General features: G+C 34.8%; 1 protein-coding gene across 8 annotated transcripts in view; it reads left to right on the top strand.

Moving 5' to 3' along the window:
* Positions 1–14,805, top strand: part of PTPN13 (protein tyrosine phosphatase non-receptor type 13) — a 210,411-nt gene that overhangs the window by 170,074 nt on the left and 25,532 nt on the right. For all 8 annotated transcript variants that reach the window (XM_017545145.2, XM_017545146.2, XM_017545144.2 and 5 more), the window contains 8 exons: positions 1,426–1,790; positions 3,064–3,247; positions 4,642–4,800; positions 5,294–5,465; positions 5,554–5,764; positions 10,899–10,969; positions 12,406–12,467; positions 14,667–14,760. In XM_017545145.2, the coding sequence (XP_017400634.1) occupies positions 1,426–1,790; positions 3,064–3,247; positions 4,642–4,800; positions 5,294–5,465; positions 5,554–5,764; positions 10,899–10,969; positions 12,406–12,467; positions 14,667–14,760 (1,318 nt within the window). The remainder of the gene's footprint in view (positions 1–1,425; positions 1,791–3,063; positions 3,248–4,641; positions 4,801–5,293; positions 5,466–5,553; positions 5,765–10,898; positions 10,970–12,405; positions 12,468–14,666; positions 14,761–14,805) is intronic.

The raw sequence follows: 14,805 nt of genomic DNA, 5'->3' as shown, positions 1-14,805 counted from the left end.
CACTAGAAGTCACAGATAAAGGGATGTGTTTACCCATTTACCTTTTTTATGTCAAGGAATAGCTAAGAGATCCAAAATGCTGACTTACAAATTATTTACTGACAGATAGGAATCCGAATGTAACTAGATTTAGATTCAGCTGGTCACTGCTCAGAGGCCATACACAAGAGATGAGAGTTGGTAGGAAGAAAAGCAGGTTTATTTGGAAAACCAGCAAACTGAGAAGATGGTCATCCTAAAGTACCACCTTAGGTCAGTACGGATTTCAGGCTCTTTTTAAGTTAAGGACAAGAGGAAGAGAAGGGGGTTGGGATCAAGAGGTGACTGATGACCACAGACATCTGGCTGCCAGCAAGGATTTGAAGAGGTTGGGAACTTCTTTATCCTTAGTCAGGTCACAATGCTCCTATAAATGTTTAACAAAACATATTTCATTGTTTACATACTTCTTCCTTAATCCCAGAGTTAGTTTTTAAAACTACATGATTATTGTTTTTGCATATTATTTCAGTGCTCTAAAATTATCCTTGCCTACGTGCAGAAATGGATAAAGGCCTCTTAAACAAAATGGAGTTATGTTCATCATTTCACTGTTTCAATGTTACACAAGCATAGATGAATACTATTCTCATTAAAGAAAGACTGCTTTTGGCCTGTCTACTTAAAATAGCCTGCTACCAGTGAATGGTGACTCCTGGGTATGAGAGGCAGGATTATCTGTGCCAGAAGCTTTCGTCCTTATTTTGGGGGAAGAGGAAGTATTAGGAGGACATTAATAGGAAAACAACATTTCTGTAAGCTGCATTATAAATAGCATTTTAAAAGACTACATTGATTTGAGGCACCATATAGGAAGAACTGAATGGAACTCTCTTGATGAGTGTATAAGTTGGTATCAGTTTTTAGAAAACAATTTGGAATTACTTAATTAGGCTACTAAAAATGTCCTATATTCTGACAGTATAGAAAATTACAAAGTAATAGAAACTCAAGTAAAAATTTGCATACAAAGAAGTTCTCCTGGATTTCTATTAATAATGAAAAGCTAGAAATAACTCTATGTTCAAAAAAGGGAGAAAGCTGAAATAAATTAAACTTATAGCCATCCATTGCACCATTATATAGGCATTAAAATTGCTTTAAAGCATATTTAAGGATTTAGGAAAATACTTATCCTAGAACTCTAATTTTTGAAAGTATGAGACAAAATACAATATATAACATTACTCTAGTTCTAACTTAAGGTATAAATTTTACAATATTAACTGTTATTTATATATTATTTTCTCTAGTGAACATAAATTAATTTTATTAGAAAATTCAATGCATATTTTAGTAGAAAGTTGTTCAGTGATTTATTTTCAAATAAATGCTTCTAAAATTCATATAAGTGGTCACAGATCTCTTTAAATGTGTCCATTACAGACTCCACTTCAGTCTCCAGCACAAGCACTTCCAAACAGCAGTAAAGACTCTTCTCAGCCATCATGTGTGGAGCAAAGCACCAGCTCAGACGAAAATGAAATGTCTGACAAAAGCAAGAAACAGTGCAAGTCCCCATCCAGAAGAGACAGTTACAGTGACAGCACTGGGAGTGGAGAAGATGACTTAGTGACAGTTCCAGCAAACATAACAAATTCGACCTGGAGTTCAGCTTTGCATCAGACTCTAAGTAACATGGTATCACAGGCACAGAGTCATCATGAAGCACCCAAGAGTCAAGAAGATACAATTTGTACCATGTTTTACCATCCTCAGAAAATTCCCAAAAAAACAGAGTTTGAGGACAGGTATCATAATATTTGTGAAGCTCTCAAAGCAACTGGTTGTTGTTAGTAGCAGTAGCGGCAACGTGCATTTCTCTAAAAATGAAATGTCTCTATCTGTGACCTTCACAGTGGTCAGGCAGAGGATGACTTTATTGGATGTCTAGCTATTGTGACTGATAGTTTTAGTTAGCAAACAAGTAAGCTCTCTAGTCAGTCAGTTTGAGAATTCCTTCCCTCTTGAGCATATTTACTAGTAACTGAGAAAGTTATTTGTATTTCACCATTAATCATACTACTTAACCAGAAACAGAAGAGACTTATTTAGGTAGTGACACAGTAGGAGACCAAGGACCAGAAATATAGAGGGGAGATAAGGGCAGAGAGTTTGCAAAAGGTGAGACACAGAAGATGGGGAAAGAAGAAATGATTGAAAACATAGAAGCATACAAAGAGAGAGACTACATCAATATCTTGAATAATTATTCATACATTTTACTATTTGGTTATATGTTTATATATATCCACATCCAACCATATTTGTTCAAGTTTTTTTTATTTCTATTTTATCCAAAATAACCACAGGAGTCAGACTTTTATTCTTCTTTCTTCTTTTCCTTATTATGTTGAAACACATATTAAATTCTGATAACATTAGCTTCAGCTTTGAATTAACAACTAGGAATAACATTAGCTTCAGCTTTGAATTAATGACTAGGAATCAAGAGAATTCTGTTTAACCTATCTTGCTGACTTTATGCAGCTTAAAGAGTTTCATCAAAATAGAACCTAGGCCGAGCATGATGGCTCATGTCCGTAATCCCAGCCCTTTGGGAGGCCGTGTCAGGTGAGTTGCTTGAGCTCAAAAGTTCGAGGCCAGCCTGGGCAACATGGCAAAACCCCATCTCTACTAAAAATACAAAAATTAGCTGGGCATGATGGTGCACACCTGTAATCCCAGCTACTTGGGTGGCTAAGGCAGGACAATCCCGTGACCCTGGGAGGCAGAGGCTGCAGTGAACTGAGATTTCACCACTGCACTTCAGCCTGAGCAACACAGTGAGACCCTCAAAAAAAAAAAAAAAGAAAAAAAAGAAAACCTAGACAGAGAATAAATTACTGTTAATGTTAGCATTTAACAGATATGGAATAAATTCATAGTCCAAAGTCAGACAAAAAGTAACTAGGATCTCAATCAAAATCAGACATGAATGTTTGTTAAGCATTTCCTGGCACAAACTTGCCATATTGACAATGAAAGATATTTGAAAATAGTCTTACTTCTTTGTCTCTGTAGTAATCCTTCTTCCCCTCTACCACTGGATATGGCTCCTGGGCAGAATTACCAACCCCAATCAGAATCTGCTTCCTCTAATTCGATGGATAAATATCATATACATCATATTTCTGAACCAGCTGGACAAGAAAACTGGACACCTTTGAAAAATGACTTGGAAAATCACCTTGAAGACTTTGAGCTGGTAAGTTGTTTTCTCTATATTTAAAAAAAAAAAATATCCATATTTTTTTAAAGAAGGTATAGTCATGCAGTTTCCCTTCAGGGAAAAACTATCTTTTAGAATAGCTTCCTATCTGTGTCTAATAAATGGATAACATATCTGGTATGTTTCTATGCTGAGAAATTAGGAAACAAGACAAAAAGACCTGAGTATAAATCCTGACTCTACCACTGACTTGCTACAATTTGGCAGTCTCCTATGGACCCATCACTTAATTCTTCTGAGTCTTGGTAGCTTTGGCTATAAAATGGATTAAGTAACCTGACAGGATTGTGGTGAAGATTAAATGAAATAACATGTAAAGCACCTAGTATAGTATCTGCCACAGAGTAGACCCTTAGTAAATATTATTTTTGTCTGCTTCTCAAATTCTGAAGAGTTACCTATTTAATTTTTAACCAAGTTTGAATGTATTTTTTTTCTCCTTCACACTTTTTTTGTGTGCCGAAATGGAATCCTTACATTGTCCTAGAACTTCTAAACCTACAAGTAAGATTTGGAAAACGTTTCCAAGTATAACATCTTTTACATTGATTGAAAGTTAGCCTTTTTAAATACTGCTTTATTAGCCAAGTAATAAATGTTTATTGTAAAAAATATGAAAAAACAGAGAAAAAGAAGACTAAAGCCACTGTAATCTTATCACCCCAAAACTGTTAACATTTTGGAGCTAACTTTCGAGGTACTTTTTTTTTGCCTATAATTGTGCATGTGTGTATTGGAGATGAGGGTTGTGCAACATCTACATCCTCAGTTTCATTCTTAGCAATGGAGTAAAATTAATCTTTAATTTTTCTTAGAAATATTTCACTCTTGTAAACAACCTATATGTCTCATTTGAAATCTTTTAAAAGTATATTTTGTTTATACAACAAAATTAATAAGATTGTGATACCCACCAAAAGACTTCATATTTTTACCAAAAAAAAAATAAAAAGCTTTTTTGTGGCTCTTTGCATCTATCTTGGTTGTTTAGAAATGTGTGAAAATTTTTTCTGAAACTTTCCTCCAAAAATCATTCTTTTTCTGAAACTTTCCTCCAAAAATTATTCTCAAAGAATAACCACGATTGTGTCCTTATTTATCCTGAAAATACAAGAATGAAAGCATGAATAAATTCTGTCTCTGCTGTCTCTAGACAAACACATAATGTTGTACTTAACTTCTATGTGGGATGTAGTTGGGGGACAGTCTGTCTAGAGTCAGATAGACTTGACTTCTTCACTTGGGCAAGTTAAATAACCTTTTAAGGTTTGACTTTCTCCCCTGTTAATCAAGGGAAATAACAGGCATCTTTCTGTTTGTTTTTAGTGCAGAGTAAACAACCTAAAAGTATTACTGTTTTCTTCCCTTAGGAAGTAGAACTCCTCATTACCCTAATTAAATCAGAAAAAGGAAGCCTGGGTTTTACAGTAACCAAAGGCAGTCAGAGAATTGGTTGTTATGTTCATGATGTCATACAGGATCCAGCTAAAAGTGATGGAAGGCTAAAACCTGGGGACCGGCTCATAAAGGTGAGACATTTAAGAGGAATGGAGTGTTTGTGTAAATGTAGCCAAACAGCAAACCAGAAAAAGAAGGTTGAATTATTGTAATACTGTATTTCTCTGTTTGGTTTATGTTTTCTATCTCTACCACTTCGAAGTAAAGACCTTTATATCGTTAACAGTTTGGGAAATTCGTTTTAATTTGAAAGTCCCATTAATCTTAGTTAAGGCATAAAGCAAGCTATCTCAGGTCTCAGGGACAGGATGTTTAAATTACTAAGAGGATGAATTTCCTAGATTAGCAAAATAATGATGCATTTGTTAGGAATTTAATATTATTTCATTGTAATGGCCTATGATTTCCATAATAAAGGGAATTACCAATAAATTCGAGATCACTATTGTGAATCTCTTACTAGCTAATACATATTACAAATTAGGGAGATTATTACATTTTCTTGGCAATTTAGCTTCTCTGTTCTAAAACTTGTGATCATTTGCCCCTTTCTTGTTTTTGTAGGTTAATGATACAGATGTTACAAATATGACTCACACAGATGCAGTTAATCTACTCCGAGCTGCATCCAAAACGGTCAAATTAGTTATTGGACGACTTCTGGAATTACCCAGAATACCAATTTTGCCTCATTTGCTGCCTGACATAACACTCACATGCAACAAAGAGGAGTTGGGTAATGAAAAGTCAAACTTTGTACAATATGATTTTCTTGATTAGATTAAGTACTCTTATGACCGAGAAATATTTTATATTTTTTCAAGGTTTTTCCTTATCTGGAGGTCATGACAGCCTTTACCAAGTAGTATATATTAGTGATATTAATCCAAGGTCTGTTGCAGCCGTTGAGGGTAATCTCCAGCTATTGGATGTTATCCATTATGTGAACGGAGTCAGCACACAAGGAATGACCTTGGAGGAAGTTAACAGAGCACTGGACATGTCCCTCCCTTCAGTGGTACTGAAAGCAACAAGGTACTCTGCAATTATTTATGAGTTTTGATTGTGCATGTGTGTGCATTTCAGGTCATTGATTATACTTACATTCTCAGAGAATATATTACTGAATTAGTAATTAATAGACTAATTGGCAGGAATTAATTTAAAACAGACTTCTTGATAGGCAATTTTGAAAACACTAAGTCAATAGTGTTTGGATACATGTCTGCACTCAATAAAATGGTTACCACATTTATCAGTTAGGATGTTTTCACTTGCAAGTAGTAGAAAATACATCTCAATTAAAGGAATTTATTGGGGGGTTTTTTGTTTGTTTTTTGTTGTTTGTTTGTTTTGTTTTTTTGTTTTTTTTTTGAGACAGAGTTTCATTCTTGTTGCCCAGGCTAGGGTGTGGTGGTGTGATCTTGGCTCACTACAACCTCCGCCCCCCCAGGTTCAAGTGATTCTCCTGCCTCAGCCTCCCAAGTAGCTGGGATTACAAGCACCCACCACCACACCCCGCTAATTTTTATATTTTTAGTAGAGATGGGGTTTTATCATGTTGGCCAGGCTGGTCTCAAACTCCTGACCTCAGATAATCCACCCACCTCCACCTCCCAAAATGCTGGGATTACAGGTGTGAGACACCGTGCATGGCCAAGGATTTATTGGTTTATATTGGACTTCTAAATGTCCAGAAATGAGGTAGTCATCAGGTAAAATCTAATCAGGTCTCTAGCTTAATTTCTTTGCTATTTTTAGTTATTCCCTACTCCCTGTATCTGTTCCTTTATGATAATCAAATGACTGAATCATTTTTATACTTTCCACCTACATACCACATCATATTACCTAGAGCAATCTTCAAACAGAAATCTCACCAATCACTACTATTCAAGCAAATACTGTGTGCCAGTTGCATTATGCCTAAATTAAGGTCAATCTCTAAGTTGGAAGCAAGGGATAAGAATATACAGATGCTCCTCATACAGTGGGGTTACATCCCTATAAACCCATGGTAAATTGAAAATATCATAAATCAAAGCCTCATTTAAAATTTCCAACCTACCAAACATCACAGCTTATTAGCCTAGCCTATCCTACCATAAAGAGTTTTACATTACTTATATTACATTATCCTATAGTTAGACAAAATTATCTAACATAAAGCTTATTTTATAATAAAGTAGCAAATATCTCATGTAATTTTTTGAATACTGTACTGAAAATGAAACACAGGATGATTGTACGGGTATTCAAAGTATGGTTTCTACCAAATGCATGTCACTTTTACAGTGTCATAAAGCTGAACCATCATAAGTTGGGGACCATTGGTATTGATTGACTTAAGCCAGTCCTGGCTCATTGCCAGAACTGGGATAGGATTGATCCTACTGGAACCTCATGCCTGCTACCCATGAGGTGTAGAACTACTACATGTACCTTATAACAGTTACACATTATAAAAAATGCTAATAGCAACTTTTCTTTCACTTATAATGGAAGTAGATTGAGAAAATGTATTCCTTTCCTATTTCTGCTGTAAAAAACTACCATAAGTTTAGTGGCTTAAAACAACACAAGTTTATTATTTTAATAGTTCTGAAGGTCTGAAATACAAAATGGGTCTTACTGTGGTAAAATCAAAGTGTCAGCAGGGCTGCATTCCTTCTGTATGTCCCAGGAGAAAATCTATTTTCCACCTTCAAATAAGACTCTTCAAATGCCTTGGTTTACGGCCCACTTCCATCTTCGAAGTCAGCAACTGCAGCACCCTCTGCTTCTGCTGCCACGTCTCTTTCTCTGACTCAGACTTTCTTGCCTCCCTCTTTCACTTATTAGGACCCCTGTGATTGTGACAGGCCCACCCAGATTATCCAAAATAACCTCCCCATATCAAAATCTGAACCTAATCATATCTACAGTTTCTTTTGCCACGTGAATAGTAACATCTTCAGAGGTTCGGAGGATTAGAACAGAATCATTAGAACATAAACATCTTGGAAGGAGATTATTCTGCCTACCACAATTTACAGGAATCCAGACTTTCTAGATTATAGACTTAAGTTATATAAAGGGAAAATTCACATTTTTGTTTGTGAATTATTTCTTTTAAAATATGGGAACTTGTTAAATCATTGACAATAAACTAATTTGTTCCTTCTGATCCTGTAAATTAGATTGTGTACCTTATTCCCCCTTGAACATAATCTTTGACTTGATTCCTTCATATATGTCTAAAATTGGATTGGCATACAATCGTTTTCATAGGTCTAGTTGAATGTTAATTAGTGGGGGAGGAAAGTCTTCAAACAACCTGGAAAGTATTTTTGTGAAAATTAACATTTTTGCTAAGCTTAGGTCAAACTGAATATTTTGCCTCAAAATTAGTAGAGCACTCTTCAGCCCTACCTTGAAGTCATTTTCTTTTGTCTTTCTACTTAGCTATAGTCACTAAAAATGCAGTCATGGTAGTCACAATTACTTTCTCTTTCATTCTTCTAGCTCTCTCTTCATTGTTGTGTGTCTGTCCTCTTTTATTAAAGTCCATAGGGTAGCAATAAAGGAGGGATGTATATTTGTGAGACAATTATCTGTATGTCCACCTTGTAGAGACTCCTCATACTCCTTGGTTTATGGCCTCCTTCCTTAAAGGGAACTAAAAGGGTTTGGGATTTTACTATACTTGCAAGCTAATAAGCTAGCCTGTCTTTGTTACATGGATGCTGGCAGAAGACGTAAAACTCCTGAATCAGAGATAAAAGACTATTACTGCACATGGACAAAGGGAGGGGAGCACTACACACTGGGGTCGGTTGGGGGGAAATAGGGGAGGGACGGTGGGGGGTGGGGAGCTGGGGGGGGATAGCAGGGGGAGAAATGCCATATGTAGGTGATGGAGAGGAAGGCAGCAAATCACACTGCCATGTGTGTTCCTATGCAACAATTTTGCATGTTCTTCACATGTACCCCCAAACCTAAAATACAATAAAATAAATAAATGGGAAAAAAAAAAAAAGGCTATTACTAATGCATAGCAAGCAGCATGAGCATGGCATTCGTGTCAATTCCGCATGTCTTCCAAGTCCCATCAAAATAACATGTGGACCTGTGGATTCGTACACATGTAATGGGTTGTATTATAGAAGAGGAATGCTACAAGAAGAGCCTTGGGAACCCACCATTTTATAGCAGTCTGTAAGAAAGCCTGTTTTTTTTGGTAGGGGAGAGAAGTTACCACATCCTTCATGGTTGCTCACTGCAGATACAGCCTTGAGAAATGGCTCAGATAAAAAGAGGTCAGGACCTTGCATTTTTGGGGTAGTCAGAAAGAACATACAGGGGTGCTCAGAATCTGAGGTATATTGTCTCTTCCAATACTGTATACCTTTAGGCAACTCCCCTTTTCCCTCAATTATCAGCAACAGTAAGATTACGTACTAATCTTCTATTTATTTTTTTTTCTAAAAAAAAAAAAAAAAAAAAAAAAAAGAATTAAAAAAAAAGATGAAGGAGAGGAAGAAAGAGAAAGAAGAAGAGGGAGAGTGAACGGGGGTGTTTCTTTATTGCCCGGGCTAGAATGCAGCCTAAAAATGGGTATGCCTGTAATTGTGCTTAATAATAGAGACATAAAAAAAAATGAGGGAAGAAAATAACAAACAAGCAGCCAACCAATATTTCATTTAAACCTGTAAATAGATGTGATGTGGTCCTGATAAGAGTGTATATTTTGTGTATTTAAAGTGGAGAATTCTGTAAATGTTAGTTAAGTTTACTTGTTCCGGATCTGAGTTCAAATCCTGGATATCATTGTTGATTTTCCGTCTCATTGATCTGTCTAATATTGATGTTGAAGTCTCCCACTATTATTGTGTGGGAGTCTAAGTCTCTTTATACGTCTTATATATCTGGGTATTCCTGTATTGGATGCATATATATTTAGGATCTTTAGCTCTTCTTGTTGCATTGATCCTTTTATCATTATGTAATATCCTTCTTTGCTTCTTTTGATCTTTGTTGCTTTAAAGCAACTCCTGCTTTTTATTTATTTATTTATTTTTGCTCTCCATTTGGTTGGTAAACCTTTCTCCATCCCTTTGTTTTGAGTCTTTGTGTATCCTTGCATGTGAGATGGGTCTGGATGCAGCATACCGATGGGTTTTGGCTTTTTTTTGCCTGTCTGTGTCTTTGGATTGGGGGATTTAGTTGATATAAATTTAGAATGAATATATGTGAGTTTAATACTGCCATTTAATGTTAGCTGGCTGTTTTGCCTATTAGTTGATGTAAATTCTTGATTATGTTGATGCTCTTTACTTTTTGGTATTTTTTAGAAAGACTGATACTGGTTGTTCCTTTCTATGTGTAGTGGTTCTTTCAGAAGCTCTTGTAAAGCAGGCCTGGTGGTGGTGAAATCTCTGAGTGCTTGCTTGTTCACAAAAGATTTTATTTTTCCTTCGCTTATGAAGCTTAGTTTGGCTGGATGTAAAATTCTGGGTTGAAAGTTCTTTTCTTTAAGGATGTTGAATATTGGCCCCTAATCTTCTATTTCTAAGGTGCTATTACTTTGGCTGTTTTACACTTTGAGTGGTACTAATCTTCTTATAATCCTTTGAATATAAACATTTCATCTAGATTTTCACTTTAAAAGAAAAAGATGTATCAAGGGCTTTAGATATATAAAATTTAATGAATTCTGACTTCTAAGTTATCTTTCAACTATTGACTAAGTGACAGCGAACTAAGTTATTAGATAATGAATATTAGCAGTGTTTTAAATAGAAGGGGAAATAGGGTGATATGTTCAACTGAAGCCCCCCCAAAAAAAAAAAAACTTGTAAAGAAGTGATTCTTAATCTTTTTTGGATCAAGAATATCTCCCGGGCCAGGTGCAGCTGCTCACACCTGTAATGCCAGCACTTTGAGAGACCAAGGCAGATGGATTGCTTGAACTCAGGAGTTCAAGACCAGCCTGGGCAACATGATAAAACCCCATCTCTACAAAAAATAGGGAAAAAGTAGCTGGGCATGGTAGCACATGCTGGTGGTCCCAGCTACTCAGGAGGCTGAGATGCAAGCATTGCTTGAGCCCAGGAGGATTGCTTGGCCCTGGGAGATCGAGGCTACAGTAAGCCAAGATAATTTGCAATTTTCTTTTTTTACTACACAGAAATGATCTTCCAGTGGTCCCCAGTTCAAAGAGGTCTGCTGTTTCAGCTCCAAAACCAACCAAAGGCAATGGTAAGGATACATTCATGTTACTGTACTCTCCTATAGTAATGGGAATGTAAAATGGCACATGCATTTTGGAAAACAGCTTGATAATTTCTTAAAAATTTAAACTTATACCTAAAATAAAATCCAGGTATCCCACTGCCAGTTGTTCACTCAAAGAAAGTAAGCCTATGTTCTGCTTTAAAACTTGGACAGAAATGTCTCTAGCAGTTACTAGTAGTAGCCAAAATTTGAAACAACTCAAATGTCCAAAAACTGTTGAATTGATAAAACAGTTGTAAGATATCCAAACAGTGAAAAACTACTCAGCAATAAGAAGGAATTAATTATTGATACAAGCAAAAGAATAATTAAAATAACCTCAGAATAACTGTGCTGAGTTAAATAAGCCAGACCCAAAAACAAAAGTTCGTACTGTATGATTCTATTACACAATTGTAGACAATGCAAATTATAATGACAGCAGCTCAATGGTTATATGGGACAAAGAGGGGAAGGAGCATTTAGGGGAGCAGGAGAGAGAGATTACAAATATTAAACTATTATGTTTCATACTAGTTTATGATTAAACTATGATGATTATTTTGAACCAGTGGTATATTATTAGTATAATTTTTTATTTTTCTTAGAAGTTTAATATTTTTCTTGGAAAGAATATTAAACCACATTCTTCGACTTTTTATAACATCATCCATAGAATTCTGAAGATTTATCTATAAAAATTCCATCTCAACCTTTATCTTTCTAGGCAAAATTATTTTGGGGTCATCCCCAAATAGAGGTTCTTAAATGCATTTATATGTATTTGTTTCTTTCCTTGTTTTCTTATAAAGTACCATATTTTTCTCAATCTCTTGAAAATATAATTTAATTAGTGATGTTATGTTTAAATATGTGATGTTTTAGCTGTAAGTAAACCATATCTTTTTTAATATAGTTATTGAGTTTTTGTGATTATAGCTGAGTTAAAATTAACATTTGGTTTAAAAATATATTGAAAGTTCTTTTCAGTTTTATCCATAATTTATTTTCCTGTGTTAAATTGATAGTCTTTTTGAAATCAGACTTTAAAAAGCTTACTACCTTCTTTTAAATAGTAACATAAACATAGTTAAGCACCTGTGATATCCCACCCATTCAGTTGGGATAAATTATAATTAGTGTCTCACACTTGAAACATTCAGCCCAAACTGAGCTTTTATGTGAACTATTTTCTATTAAGAAATTAGCTTTTTCCTTGGGATAAACCCCTAAAATATTAGGGGTTTGGAATCAACTTTGATTCCATTTATTTGGTTTTTAATCATTGTGTAACATGAATTATTTTAGTGTATTAATACAAATAACAATGTCCCAGAAATGTGAGTTTTCTTTAATTATTTTGATGTCCCTCTTATGGTTTGGATTGGCTCATCCCCTTACTTCCTGTATTGTCCTTTCAGGTTCCTATAATGTAGTCTCTTGCAGCCAGCTTGCCCTCACTCCTAATGATTCATTCTCCATGGTAAGAAAAAGCCCACCCTCTTTCATGTCATACCTCTTATCTAAATAACAAATGTGTTTGTGTTTTGAACCAAACTGGTATCATTTTTAAATATTTGTCTTCTTTAGATATTCATGTTAATAGGCTATATTTTACTGAATTAATAGGCCTTGCTAAGTAAATCATACAATGTAGAGCCTCACACAGGTAACTGTACATCATTCAGGACACACTCAGCTCTTAAATACACTAACCAGTTAAATATATAACTTTAGTGTAGAGTTTTTTTTTTTAAATATGCACAATTCTTTTGATTGTCTCTTAGACCATGGGAAGAGGAGAATAATATAATTAAGAGTGGAATTGCTGCCTTGGGCTACTTTTGGCAAGCAGTAACCTTCAAGTTCAAATCTGTGCTACCAGTGAGGAAAAAACAGAAGTAGCAGAAAAAGGAAAAAAAAAAAGGTTTACCTGCTTTTGAAAGACTTAGAAATGCTTTACCACATGATTAAATGAGAGAGCTTTAATCATTTAAGATTAGCACAGAGAAATCCAGTGACTTAACTAATTTAATGCATAGTTCAATTCCATTTCATGCTCTCTTTAAGTCTACTTGTATGCCCATTTGTGGCTAACATTCCTTTTTGTGGTTTTCTTTCTGTCATGTAATATACATTTCTAAAATGATCACAGCTGGATCTTCATTTCGTGGAGTTGTTTTATTCCACATGCGTACCATACAATATGTTCTGAACTTCAATACTGGAATAGGTTTCCGTATAAAATACAGTACTGAAGGATTGCTCTTTTATTAATCTGAAAATCTTATCATGTCAACATGAGCTGGCATTAGTGTGGGAGGAGAAAAATAATTTCATGACCTGAAGCCCGAAATTCTACACCTTTCATTTCATTATGTTGTCTCACACTTGTGATTTGGTCTAGCAAGCGGTGAAAAGATAATTACAGCAGAAAATTTTAAGGTAATAATGATTGAGACACAAAAGGAAAAAAATTTTGATGTTTGTATGTGTTGGAATTGAGCTACAACAACACTCACTATGCTCTGTTTATTCAAAATGTCTTTAATTTCACATAGCCAAAGCAACTAATTTTCGTGTATTTCTAGTGGTATTCACACAATAGTGCTCTTCCTTTTAAATAATCAGCATGCTGTTGAAAGAAAGAAGAGTTTTTGTTAAATTAACATAAAACACTAGAAACCAGGACTTTTGCTGTTCATGGCAGCCAACGTTTTTTTTGTTGTTGTTGTTAGAGTTAAAATCTTCCAGGAAGTCTCCCAAACAATATTCTGTCCTTGCATGCTGATAGCTATACTATTAATTTCTCATTGAGAATGGAGTTTCACAATCCAATGAAGCCTTTTGATATTATATTACCACTATTTATTTTTTTAATTCTATTGCATCTACCATGTATACATTTTATCTTAATAGAATGAGTGAAACCTTCAAAGCAAACCATAACTTTTTATTTGCATAAAATTAATTTATTCCAAGCATTTATTTCTGCATTTTTTTCAAATCATTTTTCTTTTGATAGGCTATGTTCCATGAAGTGTTTCACAGTTAAACATTGCCTTCAAAATTTACATTCTATTCAATAATTATTCCACAGTTATGAATTCATTGTTTTTCTTATATTTATATGAGACTTAGACTAGATTTGAAAAGCTTTATACCTAATAGATTATCGGGTCACTAAATTGGAGACTATATCCATGTAATAGACTCACAAGTACTTGAAAAGTTGGTATTTTCTCTTTCCCTCAACTTCAAAATTTTCATAGTGCTATTAAACTTTTTTTTAATTGTATGAAAGACAAGTCTTATAAAATTGTTTCCAAAAAAAAGATGTGTACAGTCAAATATTTTAAGAATTACTACATCATAGAGTTCTCTTTTGGCAACTCAAAGTTTCTAAGTGTATGTTAGCATGGGTTGTGAAAATTCCTGGATTAAAATTTTTGAGTTAATATTGTTTCGCCTAGTGTTTCCAGATATATTTAATGATGGGAAACCCTGTGCCCTATGCACATTTCATGACACTGATATTTCCTTCAAACACTGATCTAAGATGGAGAGATGTAAAATGGATCTTGTATTAAGAAAGAAGAGGAGAGGGGCAATGTGCAGTCCCCCCAATCCTGGAAGTTAGTAAAATACTAGTCTGATGATTTGCTTTGGTTTTATGCTTTAGGTTGATGGGGAAGAAATAAATGAAATTTTGTACCCCGAAGGAAAATATTCCACCTATCAGATAAAGGAATCACCAAACTTGACTCTGTCTAAAGGTAGTTTTCCAAATCAGTCATCTAATTACTCTAAATGCTCTAATA

Source organism: Cebus imitator, unplaced genomic scaffold (assembly GCF_001604975.1).
Source record: "Cebus imitator isolate Cc_AM_T3 unplaced genomic scaffold, Cebus_imitator-1.0 Scaffold177, whole genome shotgun sequence".
Classification (NCBI taxonomy): Eukaryota; Metazoa; Chordata; class Mammalia; order Primates; family Cebidae; genus Cebus; species Cebus imitator.
This window is presented reverse-complemented; position numbering and strand designations above follow the sequence as displayed.